The sequence below is a fragment of the Xenopus tropicalis genome, chromosome 5 (genome assembly GCF_000004195.4).
Source record: "Xenopus tropicalis strain Nigerian chromosome 5, UCB_Xtro_10.0, whole genome shotgun sequence".
NCBI lineage: Eukaryota > Metazoa > Chordata > Amphibia > Anura > Pipidae > Xenopus > Xenopus tropicalis.
The window spans coordinates 116,701,238-116,714,560 of record NC_030681.2 but is presented as its reverse complement, the minus strand read 5'-3'; the positions used below and the strand labels follow the sequence as shown (position 1 = coordinate 116,714,560).

Here is a 13,323-nt window from a genome sequence, read left to right as displayed (position 1 = left end):
CCAGTAATGTCTAGCACAAAATGAATTATGATGGCATACTAGCCAACATATATCAGCATGTGATTTATTTTATTGGAAAAACACAAACAAGCTGGTCAGGTCAGCATATCAAAACTTCAGTATTTGTGACTTTTTCCCACCTAGCACAGTTACTGTTTTGATGTTTCAATGTGTAATGTCCTTCAATTTAATACTCCAAGGAATTAGTATAATTATGCATTGAGTAATGTTCTATTTTATATTTTTTCATATAAAAAATATTCTGTATTTGAAAATAAAAAGAACTATGCAATGTATAGAACTATTTAAATGCAATGTAGCAAATGGGTTTCACATAAAAACAGGTCTGACATTGAAAAATCACTTCTGTTATATAAACCTACAGAAGCCTAATGTCATCTACATAACAAATTGCTCCTTTCAAAGAAAGAAAAGCAACCACTGTAGATGCTCAATATGTCTTACCGATGGAATTAGATTACTGATCATTAGAATAAGCAATTAAAGCCACAGGCAGAGTTGGGCCAAGACATGCCTTTATGGGCAATGGCACACAGAGCAGTTACATGTGTTTTGCCGGCTGCACTCTCTACAAGCTAAAATTATGGCATCAAAACCACCAAATCCCCACCCAAACATTAGCAGTAGCAATTAGAGCATGCTTGTCACCAAAACATCAGGCAGCTGTAGATGTCTTTTTGGACATTTTGACCTGTATCCCGGCTTGTATATACTTTATGTATATAAAGTATATGCAGTGGGAGCTTAATTAACTGGCCTCTCCCTGGTACAAACAACCATATTGTTTTCCCAGCTGAAGTAAGAGGTGTGCCATCTGCACCATGTAAGATAAATGCACAAACCATTCACTACATAACGGTACATTAGAAAGTAAAGGCTAATTTCTGCATATAATAGCAAAATGCAGCATGAACATCAATTTCTGTGCTTTAGTTTCTCTGCAATAGAACATTACATCTACAGCTGCAGCCCTAACATTCAGCTCTTTCCAGCCATAAGTAGGGTTGTCAGCTATTCTGGGGAAATGCAGGCCTCCATACGTTTTTATCTTCTTTTCCTATTAATAACATTGGCCATTTTTATCTTCCTTTCCTATTAAAAACATTGACATCAAGCAGCATTTTTAGTAACAAGGGCAGTAAAATACCAGCCAGGTGGCAACGCTAGCCATTAGACTGCCATCCTTTCTTACTGTCAGCGTATGTTTTCTGAATATTCCCTCTGTAGTACAAAACAGCTATCAGTAACATAAGGTATCTGTGGGAATAACACTGAATTAGCACTAGCACTGAGTTTTTTCTGTGGTAAACTCTAATCTCACATTTTGCTAAATCCTGTTGTTCAAACAGATCTATCAGACCTACTATCAAATGTAAAATATAATCTCACAATCTATGGTATTTCATATCAAGACTGGCAGCTGCAGTGTTAAAAGATGCATGCTGCTTGTTTTTAGCCACCCCCACGGACTCTTGTTCCCATTCCCTAACCAGCCAGTAAATCTGCACTGGTACAATAAACAACACCAACAAAAACATATTTGATCCAGCTGTTTTCATGCGGGGTCTGGCCCTTACTAGTTATGCCACTGATTAAAAGGACCCAAATCTGAGTGGGGCATAAAAAAGCACATGAGGCTCACAACTAATAAAAAACTTTATTTATAAATTTGCCTAAATGGTAAAAATATACTTCCCATTGACTTCTGTGGCATGTCTGCAGGTTTAAGATGGTCTAACTTTGATTATCATTTTCTGGTTAATAAATTCTGGTAAAAAACAATGATTGTGAAAAAAAGTCATAATGGCAGCATTTATTTTTAATGAATTGCCCCTTACGGTAGGTCTGTTAGTTCTACTACACTTTGCATGAAGAAGTAACATTATGAAGAAATATCTGTGTGCTTCCATAAGGGGAAGACATATGGAGTTACTAGTAGCAGCTACTTGTCTTGGCTACTAAAATAGACAATGCTGATCATTTACTGATAACTGTCTCTACTTGTGTTTTAGCAGAGGTAATTCTCAGTATTGTCTATGGCTGGGGATTTTCTGGCATTTAGTAGCTGTAAAAAAATAGCTTTCACTATTAGCTCTGTGTGTCTTCACCCTAAGGGCTCTGGCACACGGGGAGATTAGTCGCCCGCGGCAAAACTCCCTGTTCTCGGGCGACTAATCTCCCCGAGTTGCCTTCCCCTGCCATCCCACCGGCGAACATGTAAGTCGCTGGTGGGATGGCAGAAGCGGCGGGGCGATTTCGGGAAATCGCCGAAAAAGACTCGCAAGTCTTTTTCGGCAGGCAACTAATCTCCCCGTGTGCCAGAGCCCTAACAAGACAAATGAGTATCATGTAGCCAGCATTTTTTTGGTCTGCTAGTACTTTATCAGTAACCTGTTACCCTCCATAAGGGCCGTGACACACGGGAAGATTAGTCAATCGATTTACATTCTTGCATGGGGAGATTATTTGCCCGCGACAACCGAGATTTGTTTTTGCGGCGCGACTAATCTCTCCATGTGGCACGGCCCTAAATGTAAAGCCAAATATCACCAATACAGCTCTAAATATGGTAGCTCTGGCCACTACGGATACATCCAAAGAAATATATTAAAATGGAAGTCCAGTCAAATGCTCAAAAATTCAGCTTGCAGAAGGAAAGAAAACTCTAAACCACTTTCTAACATATACTCACAGCATAGTTTCAGTTATTGTAAAGGAAACAAAAGGAATTCTGGGAATTGTAAACCCTCAAAACAAATGGGTGTAAAATTGCTCAGAGCACCTTTCTATGCACTTTTGCACTTGACATGATTTTGTTCCCTAATTTATAAGATAGTAACAGTTTTCAGTTTAACATAAAACAATAGTGACACCTGCTGTTGATTTGAACTCACTGACTTCACTTTCTCCACAGTACAACATCACAAGAAGTATCTCACTCAATTCATTTTCATCCAACTGTAGCCAGGTAGCTGGCTAGAAAGTGGTTTACATTTTTTTTGCTGGGTATTCAGCTGGAGTCCACTGTTAAAACTATGTTGCAATAAAATTATTTTTTTCTCAGCAAATATTTATGAAATCCTCATAAAGTAACTGATGACTATCAATCTGGAAAAGGTTACATACGATTTTGTAAAGCTCAAAAGCTTCACTGATTAATATTTACATCCAAATATTGACATTAAGTAGATTTGGGTCACTCTTTAATATTATCATTTGCGCCCATTAAGAAGCTGAATGTTATTGCCGCAGTGATGCTAAAGTGACAGAACTGAATTGTTGAGTGGTTGTCAAGTTAGAATATTTCCAATGATTTCATATGAAGAACTGAAGCACAGTGCCATCTTGTGGCACCACCTTTGCTTTCTCTTTATATCAAACAATGTGCATTTATCATTTTTAGATTCAATTAGGAACTTTTTTATGCTTAAGATTTCCGAAATTTGATCACAGCAATTTAAAAACTACATATAAAACCCTGAACCAGTTTAATACAAGAGCAAATGGATTGACACAGGGATAGATGAGGATATAATTATCAATCTTTAAAAAGAAATCAATATTTGTTCCAGTGTAGGAATATAATTGTCTAAATCCTTTCTCCCTGCATTACATTTGTATCAAGTTAAAATATTTGGAGAGGTGGTAAGTGCTCATCGCTGCTGCAAAGGGCAGAATGGACTGTTCTAAGCAGGTCAGTTTTATATGTCAGATTTATTATGCAGTGTAAAAAACAGCAACAGAATTTGCCAGGCTAATTTTTTTACACATTTTTAATTAGAGCGACTTCTACCGGAACGTACTTCCACAACAGGGTCTAAAGTGATGTAAAGTAACGGCATCAAAACTGACATTCAGATGGTGTAAAATAAAACACACACCTTGATAATTTTGCCATTTATTTTGCACAGCATTTTACATTGTTTACTTGGCAAATTTCATTTTACACAGCATAATAAATAGTCCCCTAATTAGTACTAATACCTGGCTAGTATTATAACATCATTAGGTAGAGCATGAGTTATGTGCTATTATGCTAAGCCAGGCTAGAGGATACAGTATGATATATTATAATAGTCAGGCAGAGAGTTGTATAGTTATGCTTGCTAGAGACAAAGCATTATAATATCATAAGAGCTAGAGGATACTTTCTGTGTTTTTCTCTTAGCCTGGCTACATGATACTTTATTATACAATATATATATATATTACAATAGGCAGGCAGTTTTATAGTTATGCTTGGCTAGACTTTGCATAATTGGTTATTGAAATGGGATACCTGGCCAGGCAATACATCATAACAATCAGGGCATACATTAGTTGCACCAACATGTCTGACTAAATAATGTATTATGACAAACCTCGCACAGTGTGACACCATAACAGTCAGATGTACATAGCATTATAGCATTATAATAGTCAGAGCATTTATTATGGGGCAGATTTACTATGTGGTGTAAAAATGGCATCAACATATTCCCCACATCACCAGGCTTTGCTATATCAGCGCAGACAGTTGCTAAGTTTGCATTATGACATAATGCAATTAGTAATAATTAAAGTATGCAAGGGGGAGGGGGTTCTAAGCAAGGAGGAGGGTTAAGTGGGCAGACAAGGCCAGATCTACAGAAAAATGAGTTAACAATTTTTTTTTTCGATTTCTTTAAGTGCAAGAAATAATCATCTGAATCCTTTATCCCCACATGCAATTTGCATTAGGACATAAGGTTTCAGAAGGTTGTTAGTGCCCAGCACTGCTGCTGAGCTGCGCCAAATGCTAACACCTTTAGTATGCTTTCAATTCTTCTACCACCCCCAGTTTAATCTTTCATATGTCTTCCCCTAACATCCCCCATCATCTATGAAATACAGTTTTTGAGTCCCCACAATCCATTACTTTTCTACAGTGTCGGACTGAGATGGCAGGGGCCCACCAGAAAACCCTGGAACATGGTCCTACTCTCAGAACTTTAATTCCTTCTCTCCTCCCTCAAACTCTTTATTCTCCTAGTCTCTTTTCTTTACATACTAAACTCTGATCTTCCATCTATCAAGCTTCCTTGTTCCCACACAGAAATAGGGAATGACCATGAAATAGGCTAAATAGTTAGAAGCAAAAGGGCCCACTGACACCTGGGCCCACCGGGAGTTTTCCTGGTAGACTGTAAGCTCTTTTGGGCAGGGCTCTCTTCACCCCTTGTATCGGTTATTGATTGCTTTATATGTTACTCTGTATGTCCAATGCATGAAACCCACTTATTGTACAGCGCTGCGGAATATGTTGGCGCTTTATAAATAAATGTTAATAATAATAATAATAATAATCCTGGTGGGCCAGTCCAACACTGCTTTTCTAGTAATCAAGCCAGGATCTCTCTATATCATCCAACATACTATTGAAAGAGCAACTCTGAATGAGGTTTTTTATAATAAATAGATCTTTACTTTTATAGCATCATGTAATTATCATGTAGAAACCAAGGCACATTGCTAAATAATTGTTTTATTGTGAGGTAACATTCCAGGACTGTAGAGAACTTTGCAGACATCAGTGTTGTTCTTTTGACAGCCAGTTCTTTCTGTCTCTCATGAGATCATCTCTCCTACAACAGAAAACAAATACATTGCCTAATAAGTAGATTACTGGGAATGATTGTGCACCATACTGTAGGTGTGCTTAATACCAGAACTGGGGTGATATTGTGAAAAGTGTTATATACTCATCTAATAAAATGGTGACTATCATGCAATGATTTTAATTCTACTTACAGAGCTGTGGATAATTCTGAAAATAGCAAATAGTTATTTATTATTATTATTATTATTATTATTATTATTATTAATGGCTGGAAAGACATTTTACATAAGTGAATTGATGTATTCCTCCACCCCACACACATTACTTACTGTTATCATGAGAAAACAACATAGATCATCAATACACAACCAGCAATCCATCCGACACCCAGTAATACAGGGACAAGGAACTTTTTGTATGCCATTATTCCTGCAGGAAGAGCAAACAGTCTAAACATTTTAAGATTCATTTAAGGTGGGTGCGTTTTTTTCTAGTCTTTTTGACAAGCATTTGGAAATAACCTTGGCATATAAACTGTCATCTTGTTAATTGCTAATGTCAAAAATAACTCTAAGGAGTTAATGTGATAAACATTTCAAAGGCTATAACAAACCTATAAGAACCAATCAGCAGGTAGGATGATGTGGCACCTGACATCTCTGGCTTTCTACTTGGTCAAAATGCATAGGACTTACTACTTATGTGCTTAATAAAATTCTCTAAACAAATTCATCTAAAATTGCTTTTCTCAGTTCTTCTGAATTTTACATAATTTTTCTTCTAGATTTTTTAGATATTGGTAGTTTTAAAAACGCTAATATAATTACATTTGAAACAACATCGCCACCTGCAGTTTAATTGGGCTGACTGGCTACAGTCATTTGAAAATATCAAGTGCCATTTTACTTTAAAAAGCAGTAGGTTTGTTGTGCTTTGACTGTCTAGCTACTGTATCTTTATTTTAATTATATTACATTGGTCAAAGATCTGGTCAGACCCACATAGTCTCTGTATCCATCTCTTCTTGATACATGATCAGAGTTAGTGATGTGCGAAATGTTTTGACAGGCATGGATTTGCGGCGAATTTCCGCGTTTCACCATTGACGGATTGTTTTGCGAAACGGATGAAAAAATTCACCGTGGAAAAATTCGCCGCACGTCCAAAAACTGTCGCCGGTGTAAAAAAAGAATAGTCGTGGGCATCAAAAGAATAGCCGCGCGACAAAATAATAGCCACGCAACGAAATAATAGCCGCGGGCGACAAAATAGTAGCCACGGAAACAGAACAGATTCCCTCATCACTAATCAGAGTGATTAATAGATTATAAGAAAGCTTAGCAAGGCTAAGGGAACAAATGCACAGCCTTTTTGGGAAATGGATATGAACAGAAATGATCGTAACCCATTAACCCCCTGATTGATGTGTATGTGTGCAAGCATGTGATGCAGGTGTATCCTTGCCTCTGTGTAATGACCTGGGGAACTGATCTGTAGCAAATCATAGAATAAGAAAGTTCACACCTTAGTGGCTAACAGTCCAAACTGTTAAATGTAATAAAACCATATCAAGGTATACTGTAGAGGCACATTTACTAAAACTAACTTATTTCATTTTTAAAAATTTGTATAAACTCAAAAGAAAGATCTTCCATTTGCCATTGACTTCCACATGATCTCGGCAGGTTTTAGCTGGCAAATTGTTGGGATGAGATTTGTAACTGTTTTGATGCATAGGAAATCCCGAAAAATCCAACACTTTTTTTCTGTCACTTAGCGCTAAAAAAACATAATTGGAAAAAAAATCCTACTGTTCTGTTAATGGTCCCTACAGTGTATATTTTAAATGGTCCTTATTGCTGGACAAGACATGTGACGCATAATATTACACACATAGTAACATTTATTTACATAGTTAATTTGTGTTGAGAAAAAAAGTCCATCAAATTCAACCCCATCAAACGAGCCTTGGTGCATATATACAGCACTTATACTGACTTATCTATACACACATATATAAACTGTGTTTTCTGATACCTATACTTAATGTAGTTCTTAAGATCCAAATAGCCTGGATATTATGCACCCCTGGGTGCTGCAAGCTGATTCATTTTAAGGTCTGATTTATACTCTGAAGTCTCTGTGGGCAATTCCTTTTTATGGCTTTTTCTGCTAAGCACTTTAAAGAGGTGGTTCACCTTAAATAAACTTACTAACTTATAGAATGTCCTGCTCCTAGCAATTTTGCAGTTGGTCTTCATTTTTTCAAAAACAATTTAAATGTTTTGCCTTTGTCCTCTTGCCCCTTTTCAGATTTCATATAGGAGTCACCCCAGCAGTCCAAAAACGATTGTTCCTTGAGGCTACAATTTAATTGTTATTGTTACTTTGTAATACTTATTCTTCTATTTAGTCCATTTTGCTAAATAACTGGGAAACAGCAAAAAATAAAAAACCAGTTGCAAATTGTCTCAGATTATCACTGTCTATATTATACTAACAGTTCATTTTAATTTCCCTGCAAGCTACAGACCTCTGATTTGTTCCACAAGGAGCAAGAGACGGGTGGAGTAATGCACTTTTGGTAACTGATGACAGGATTATGAAGAAAATCAAGTTAACTGCAGAGGCAACTGCTGAAGATTGTCCCTAGTGCAATGTGCAATCCCTTTCAAGTCATTGACTCAGCATAGCTTTCATATAGAGGAAGCCATAACATGAACAAATCTGGCTAAAGGCAAAGCAAGCATTTATTCTGATTATGAATAAAATACGTTCAGTTAGAGAAGTTCAGTTAGACATGGCAAGAATATCATACATAGCATATCGTTATCTAATTCTGCTTTCCAACAACTGTTCATAGTCAACCCTTCTTTATTTAGTCAGGGCTTCACTATCTCCATTGAGAAATCCAAGTCATTTTAATCTTTTTTCCACCCTGTGCACTTTTACAGCAAATATACACATTTATTATATCTACTACTCCTCACTTGACTTCTTCCTGTGTCCAGTATTAGATTAACAGAATAATTGATATAGTTACTACTAGTTATGAAACTTTATATTATACACAACATAAAAAAGTGATTGTCTTTATAAACGTGTATAAATGAGCTGCCTTCCTCCACCTAATACATAAAGAATTTTATTTGGTTATATTCCAAGACATAAAAGTAAAAAAAGTAGAATAATTGATACTTTTACACCATTTTCAGCTCGTTAAGGGTAAATTCAAGGCAAGTACTCAATACTTTAACTTTTGCTGATAAAGGGGTGGTTCACCTTTATGTTATCTTTTAGCATGTTATAGAATGTCCTTCTCCTAGTAACTTTGCATTTGGTCTTCATTATTTTTTTTTATAGGTTTTGAATTATTTGCCTTCACATTCTACATATTTTTAGTTTTCAAATAAGGGTCACTGACCCCGACAGCCAGAAATTATTGCTTTGTATGTTTACAATTGTATTATTGTTATGTTTCCCTACTTGTCATTCTATTTAGTACCTTTTTTAATTAATTATAAAATAGTCTCTCAACTGCCTGGTTGATAAGGCAACCGGTGAGTTGATGAACAATAAGATGAATTACTGAAAAACCACAAACAATAAAAAATGAAGACCAATTGCAAATCATCTCAGAATATCAATGTCTACACCAGGGGTCCCCAGCTTTTTTTTTTACCTGTGAGCCACATTCTGTAAAAAGAGTTGGGGAGCAACACAAGCATGGGAAATGTACCTGAGGTGCCAAATAAGGGCTGCAATTGGCTATTTGGTAGCTCCTATGTGGACTGGCAGCCTACTGGAGGCTCTGTTTGGCAGTACACCTGGTCTTTATGCAACAAAAACTTACCTTTAAGCCAGATATTTAAAATGAGCACCTGCTTTGAGGCCACCGGGAGCAACATCCAAGGGGTTGATGAGCACCATGTTGCTCCCGAGCCATTGGTTGGGGATCACTGCTCTACACCGTACTAAAAGGTAATAAACTGAGAACAACCCCTTTAATATGTATAAGAGCAGTGGCCGGCTCATTGTTGTAGCATCCGTCATTCCAAACTTCTGTTTGCATATAGCACTGTGTATACAAGTAGTGTAAATAAGAATACAGATATATAAATACTATGTCAGCCAACTAAAAAATATATTGCCAAAATATGGGCAAAAAGTATTTTGAGCACTATTTTGCATTCTATATTTTTGTCTGTATCACTGATGGTTAATAGTAAAACTGCAAATTCATGTAATTCAAATTAAATTGAAAAATGAGCAAAAACATTAATTTCCAATTTATCAAAGGGTTATAGGCTGAGTAACTGGCAGTGTCTTATATTCATATATATATATATATATATATATATAAGTTTATGTTCAATAATTTTAAAAAATTGCTTTGCTAAGACATTCAAATTGATGCCATATAAAACCATAAAAATAAATCCATGCCTAAATGCAATGATTACAAATGAAATGATGGAAACTAGAATGTATAATATAATGACAAATGTTTCCTTTTTTTGTACTTGGGAGGACAATGTTTTGCATACAGTACATTCTGCTGTAAGAGTTAAGAAATGTAATTATTTTTTGGACTCGTACAGGTATGGGACCTGTTATCCAAAATGCTTGGGACCTGGGGTTTTCCGGATAAGGGATCTCCATAACTTAAGTGTGTTCAAAATAATTTAAATATTGAATAAACCCAATGGGGTGGTTTTGCATCCAATAAGGATTAATTATATCTTAGTTGGGATCAAGTACAAGGTACTGTTTTATTATTACAGAGAAAAAGGAAATCATTTAATAAAATTAGAATTATTTGCTTATAATGGAGAGATGGCCTTTCCCTAATTTGGAACTTTCTAGATAACAGGTTTCTGGATAAGGGATCCCATACCTGTAATTCCTTTCCTGGAAGAATCTTCCTTTAACAAGCTCTTCCATGTACTGCAGTCTCGCAGAAAGATCATTCCATTATACCATTAAATGTTGAGTGGTAAGTTAAAATAACCCAAGCCTTTGCTTTGCTCAGTCTGGTACAGAATGCAAATTCCCTACAACCCCATCTACCTTCTAAACTTCTAACAATCATAAAAATATTTTATAGAATTTCTTACCTGTTTCTTCCATTATTATCCCTCTAAGATCTATTGTGTTACCCAGGTATTGTCGGCTTAGCTCCAGATATGATTTCAGTGCTCCTTAAAAGCTTTAAATATAGCTAATGCAAGAATGCCTGGCAGCTGCTGGCTTCAGTGTTACCACTTGTGCTGTTAATCATTAGAGGGCACAGAGGTTGGTTTAGTTTGGCTGAAACTTAAAGCGACACATACAAATAAGGGTAACTTTTAGGTAACAAAATTGATGACTGGGTACTTAATTTTTTATCTCGGCACCGCATAATGTGAACAAAAATATATTTGCTTTTTAATATTTTTAATATTTTTTTCTCTAACTTTTTTTTCATATTGAATATTTTGCATAAGTTGTAAAATATATGTGAGATAACTTGTGTATTCAGTGTGCTTTACCCATACAGGAACAGTTAATAAATTATCTGTTTATTGTTTAAAGGAGAACTAAGCTCGATATGACTAAATGTGATTTTGGGTGTGCAAAATAACATTTTGGGACTTCTTCTACACGCCTGTCTGGAGAGTTGCTCATTTGAGTGCCTGATCTTTTTCCTTCCGGATGAAATCCACTCCTTCAGCTGAGGGCTCAGGGCACAGCACCTGAGCCCCCCTTGGACTGTGATGACTTACTGTTTGCAGACACTCCCTCTTATTTATTAAAGGAGAACTAAACCCTAAAAACAAATATGGGTAAAGATGTGGTATTTTATATACTGAACTTACACCACCAGCCAAAAGTTTAAGAATCTCTATAACAGTAATATTTAGGGCCTTCAAATTTGTGTATAGGAGCTCACCATCTTGGATTTTGCTAGGAGTTTCAGTTACATACACATGCTCAGTGTTCTTTGGGCAGCTGTTGAGAAGCTAAGCTAAGGGATAGTCACAATTACCAAGCTGAAAATGAGGCCTGTAATATAAGCTGGTGCTATGGGGCTAATTACTAAAGTCTGATGCTAATAGCACTGGTTTTTGAGCTGCCATGTAGTAATTATCTGTATTAATTACTAATCAGCCTTATATACTGACAGTTAATCCTATTTATATACACAGTATTTTGTGAGTCAGTCCCTAAGCTCAGTAAGTGATGTCAGCACAGAGCGTGTGCAGGGAATCAGCAGAAAAGAAGATGGGGGGCTACTGGGGCATCTTTGGGGGCACAGATCTTCCCTGCTAAAGGGCTGGGGTTGCCTTGGGCTGGTACAGAAGGCCAAAATATAATATGTAGCATTTCTATCCTACTTCATTGTTAAGCTGTGGGTTTCCTTTAAATATTTACCAAAACCTTCATTGGACAGATCTAAAACCAATATATAACCAGACTACTATCATATTCTTGAATATTCATACAACTACAACTAACCTAGTCAGGGAGATACAGTAATATATTTAAAAAAATGTTTTTTTAAACCACTCTGTGTGAAATAACATGCTAAAATCCATTACTATGTAACAGTGTAACAGTAGCACAAGCATTACAAACCCTGCGTAGTGTTGTTGTTCCTTTATGTGCTTACCCCTCCCTCATTTTATGTTGTGTTCTGCTGGCCCCTTTACCTTGTGTTGCCAAGCACTGATACCTTCAATAACAATAAACACTATTGCTCCTCCCTATTACACACACTCACACAAACCACACACATAAAGTGCTGTACTCAAAGCTGTAAGCAAAGTCCATAATACACCAGAATGAAATGCCTTATTGCATGGGAATTGGTCAAGCTGCTTTCTTAGTGAGGTGTTGGTAGAATAATCAGTCAAAACACTGTGCAAGTTAAAGTTAGGTTTCAATATTAGGATCAATATTTTGATCTGTTAATACTAATTATTTTAATACTCCTAGCAATATGACAGGTCCCTCACCTATATCTTGGGTTTCTTCCCATGAAGAGCATTTCCACAGTATATGTTGTATTATCAGCCTCTTCTGTTCCTGAGAATACGTTTCAAAATTCTTAATGCACACAGGGATTTGTACACACCATATCTTTATGTTGACCTCATACTGTATAAATGTAAAGTATATGTAAGTATAATAGCACACAATAGTGTAGGCATGCATCAACAGATAAATTGCAGCTAAGAATTGTAGTAATGGATATGTTATGTCTGTTCCAGGCTGTAATAATATAATGTCCATCATTATACTCTAAGGCTGGACACACCTTCTGCAGTCGAGGTTTTCTATTGGTTTTCTTAAATGCTTTGAAGAATATTGAAATCCAGATTTAATATAAGCTCTCATCAGCTTGTCACAGGCCATTCTAGGAAGTGTATATGCCATTGCTGGGAGTTCATTAGAATGGGAGCTATGTTTAGTTCACCCTGTAATAGTTTCCAGTGTTTTGAAATGACAGACTTTTCCAGCCCTGGGAATTTACGAAGAGAACTTTTGATAAACTAGTTCAGCGAACTGAGATCTGCACCAATAGCTACGTATGCCCTTCATTTTTTGCTTTCTTTCGTTCAGTTTTGCAAGGTCTGGTATATACAGTAATTTAGATGTTCATTGCATTGTGTCCAACTTACTGTATTTGAACTTGAGTTTATTGGGTATTCTTTCCACTGATATACCAAGGCTTTCCAAAG

General features: G+C 36.3%; 1 protein-coding gene across 1 annotated transcript; it reads right to left on the bottom strand.

The window, feature by feature from the left end:
* Positions 1–5,508: 5,508 nt before the first annotated feature.
* Positions 5,509–10,848, bottom strand: strit1 (small transmembrane regulator of ion transport 1). Its single transcript, XM_031902525.1, has 3 exons — positions 10,717–10,848; positions 5,929–6,028; positions 5,509–5,624 (listed from the first exon to the last, which is right to left on the bottom strand). The coding sequence occupies exons 1-2, from the start codon at positions 10,727–10,729 to the stop codon at positions 5,934–5,936; spliced, it is 108 nt and encodes a 35-aa protein (XP_031758385.1). The 5' UTR covers positions 10,730–10,848; the 3' UTR covers positions 5,509–5,624; positions 5,929–5,933.
* Positions 10,849–13,323: the final 2,475 nt, after the last annotated feature.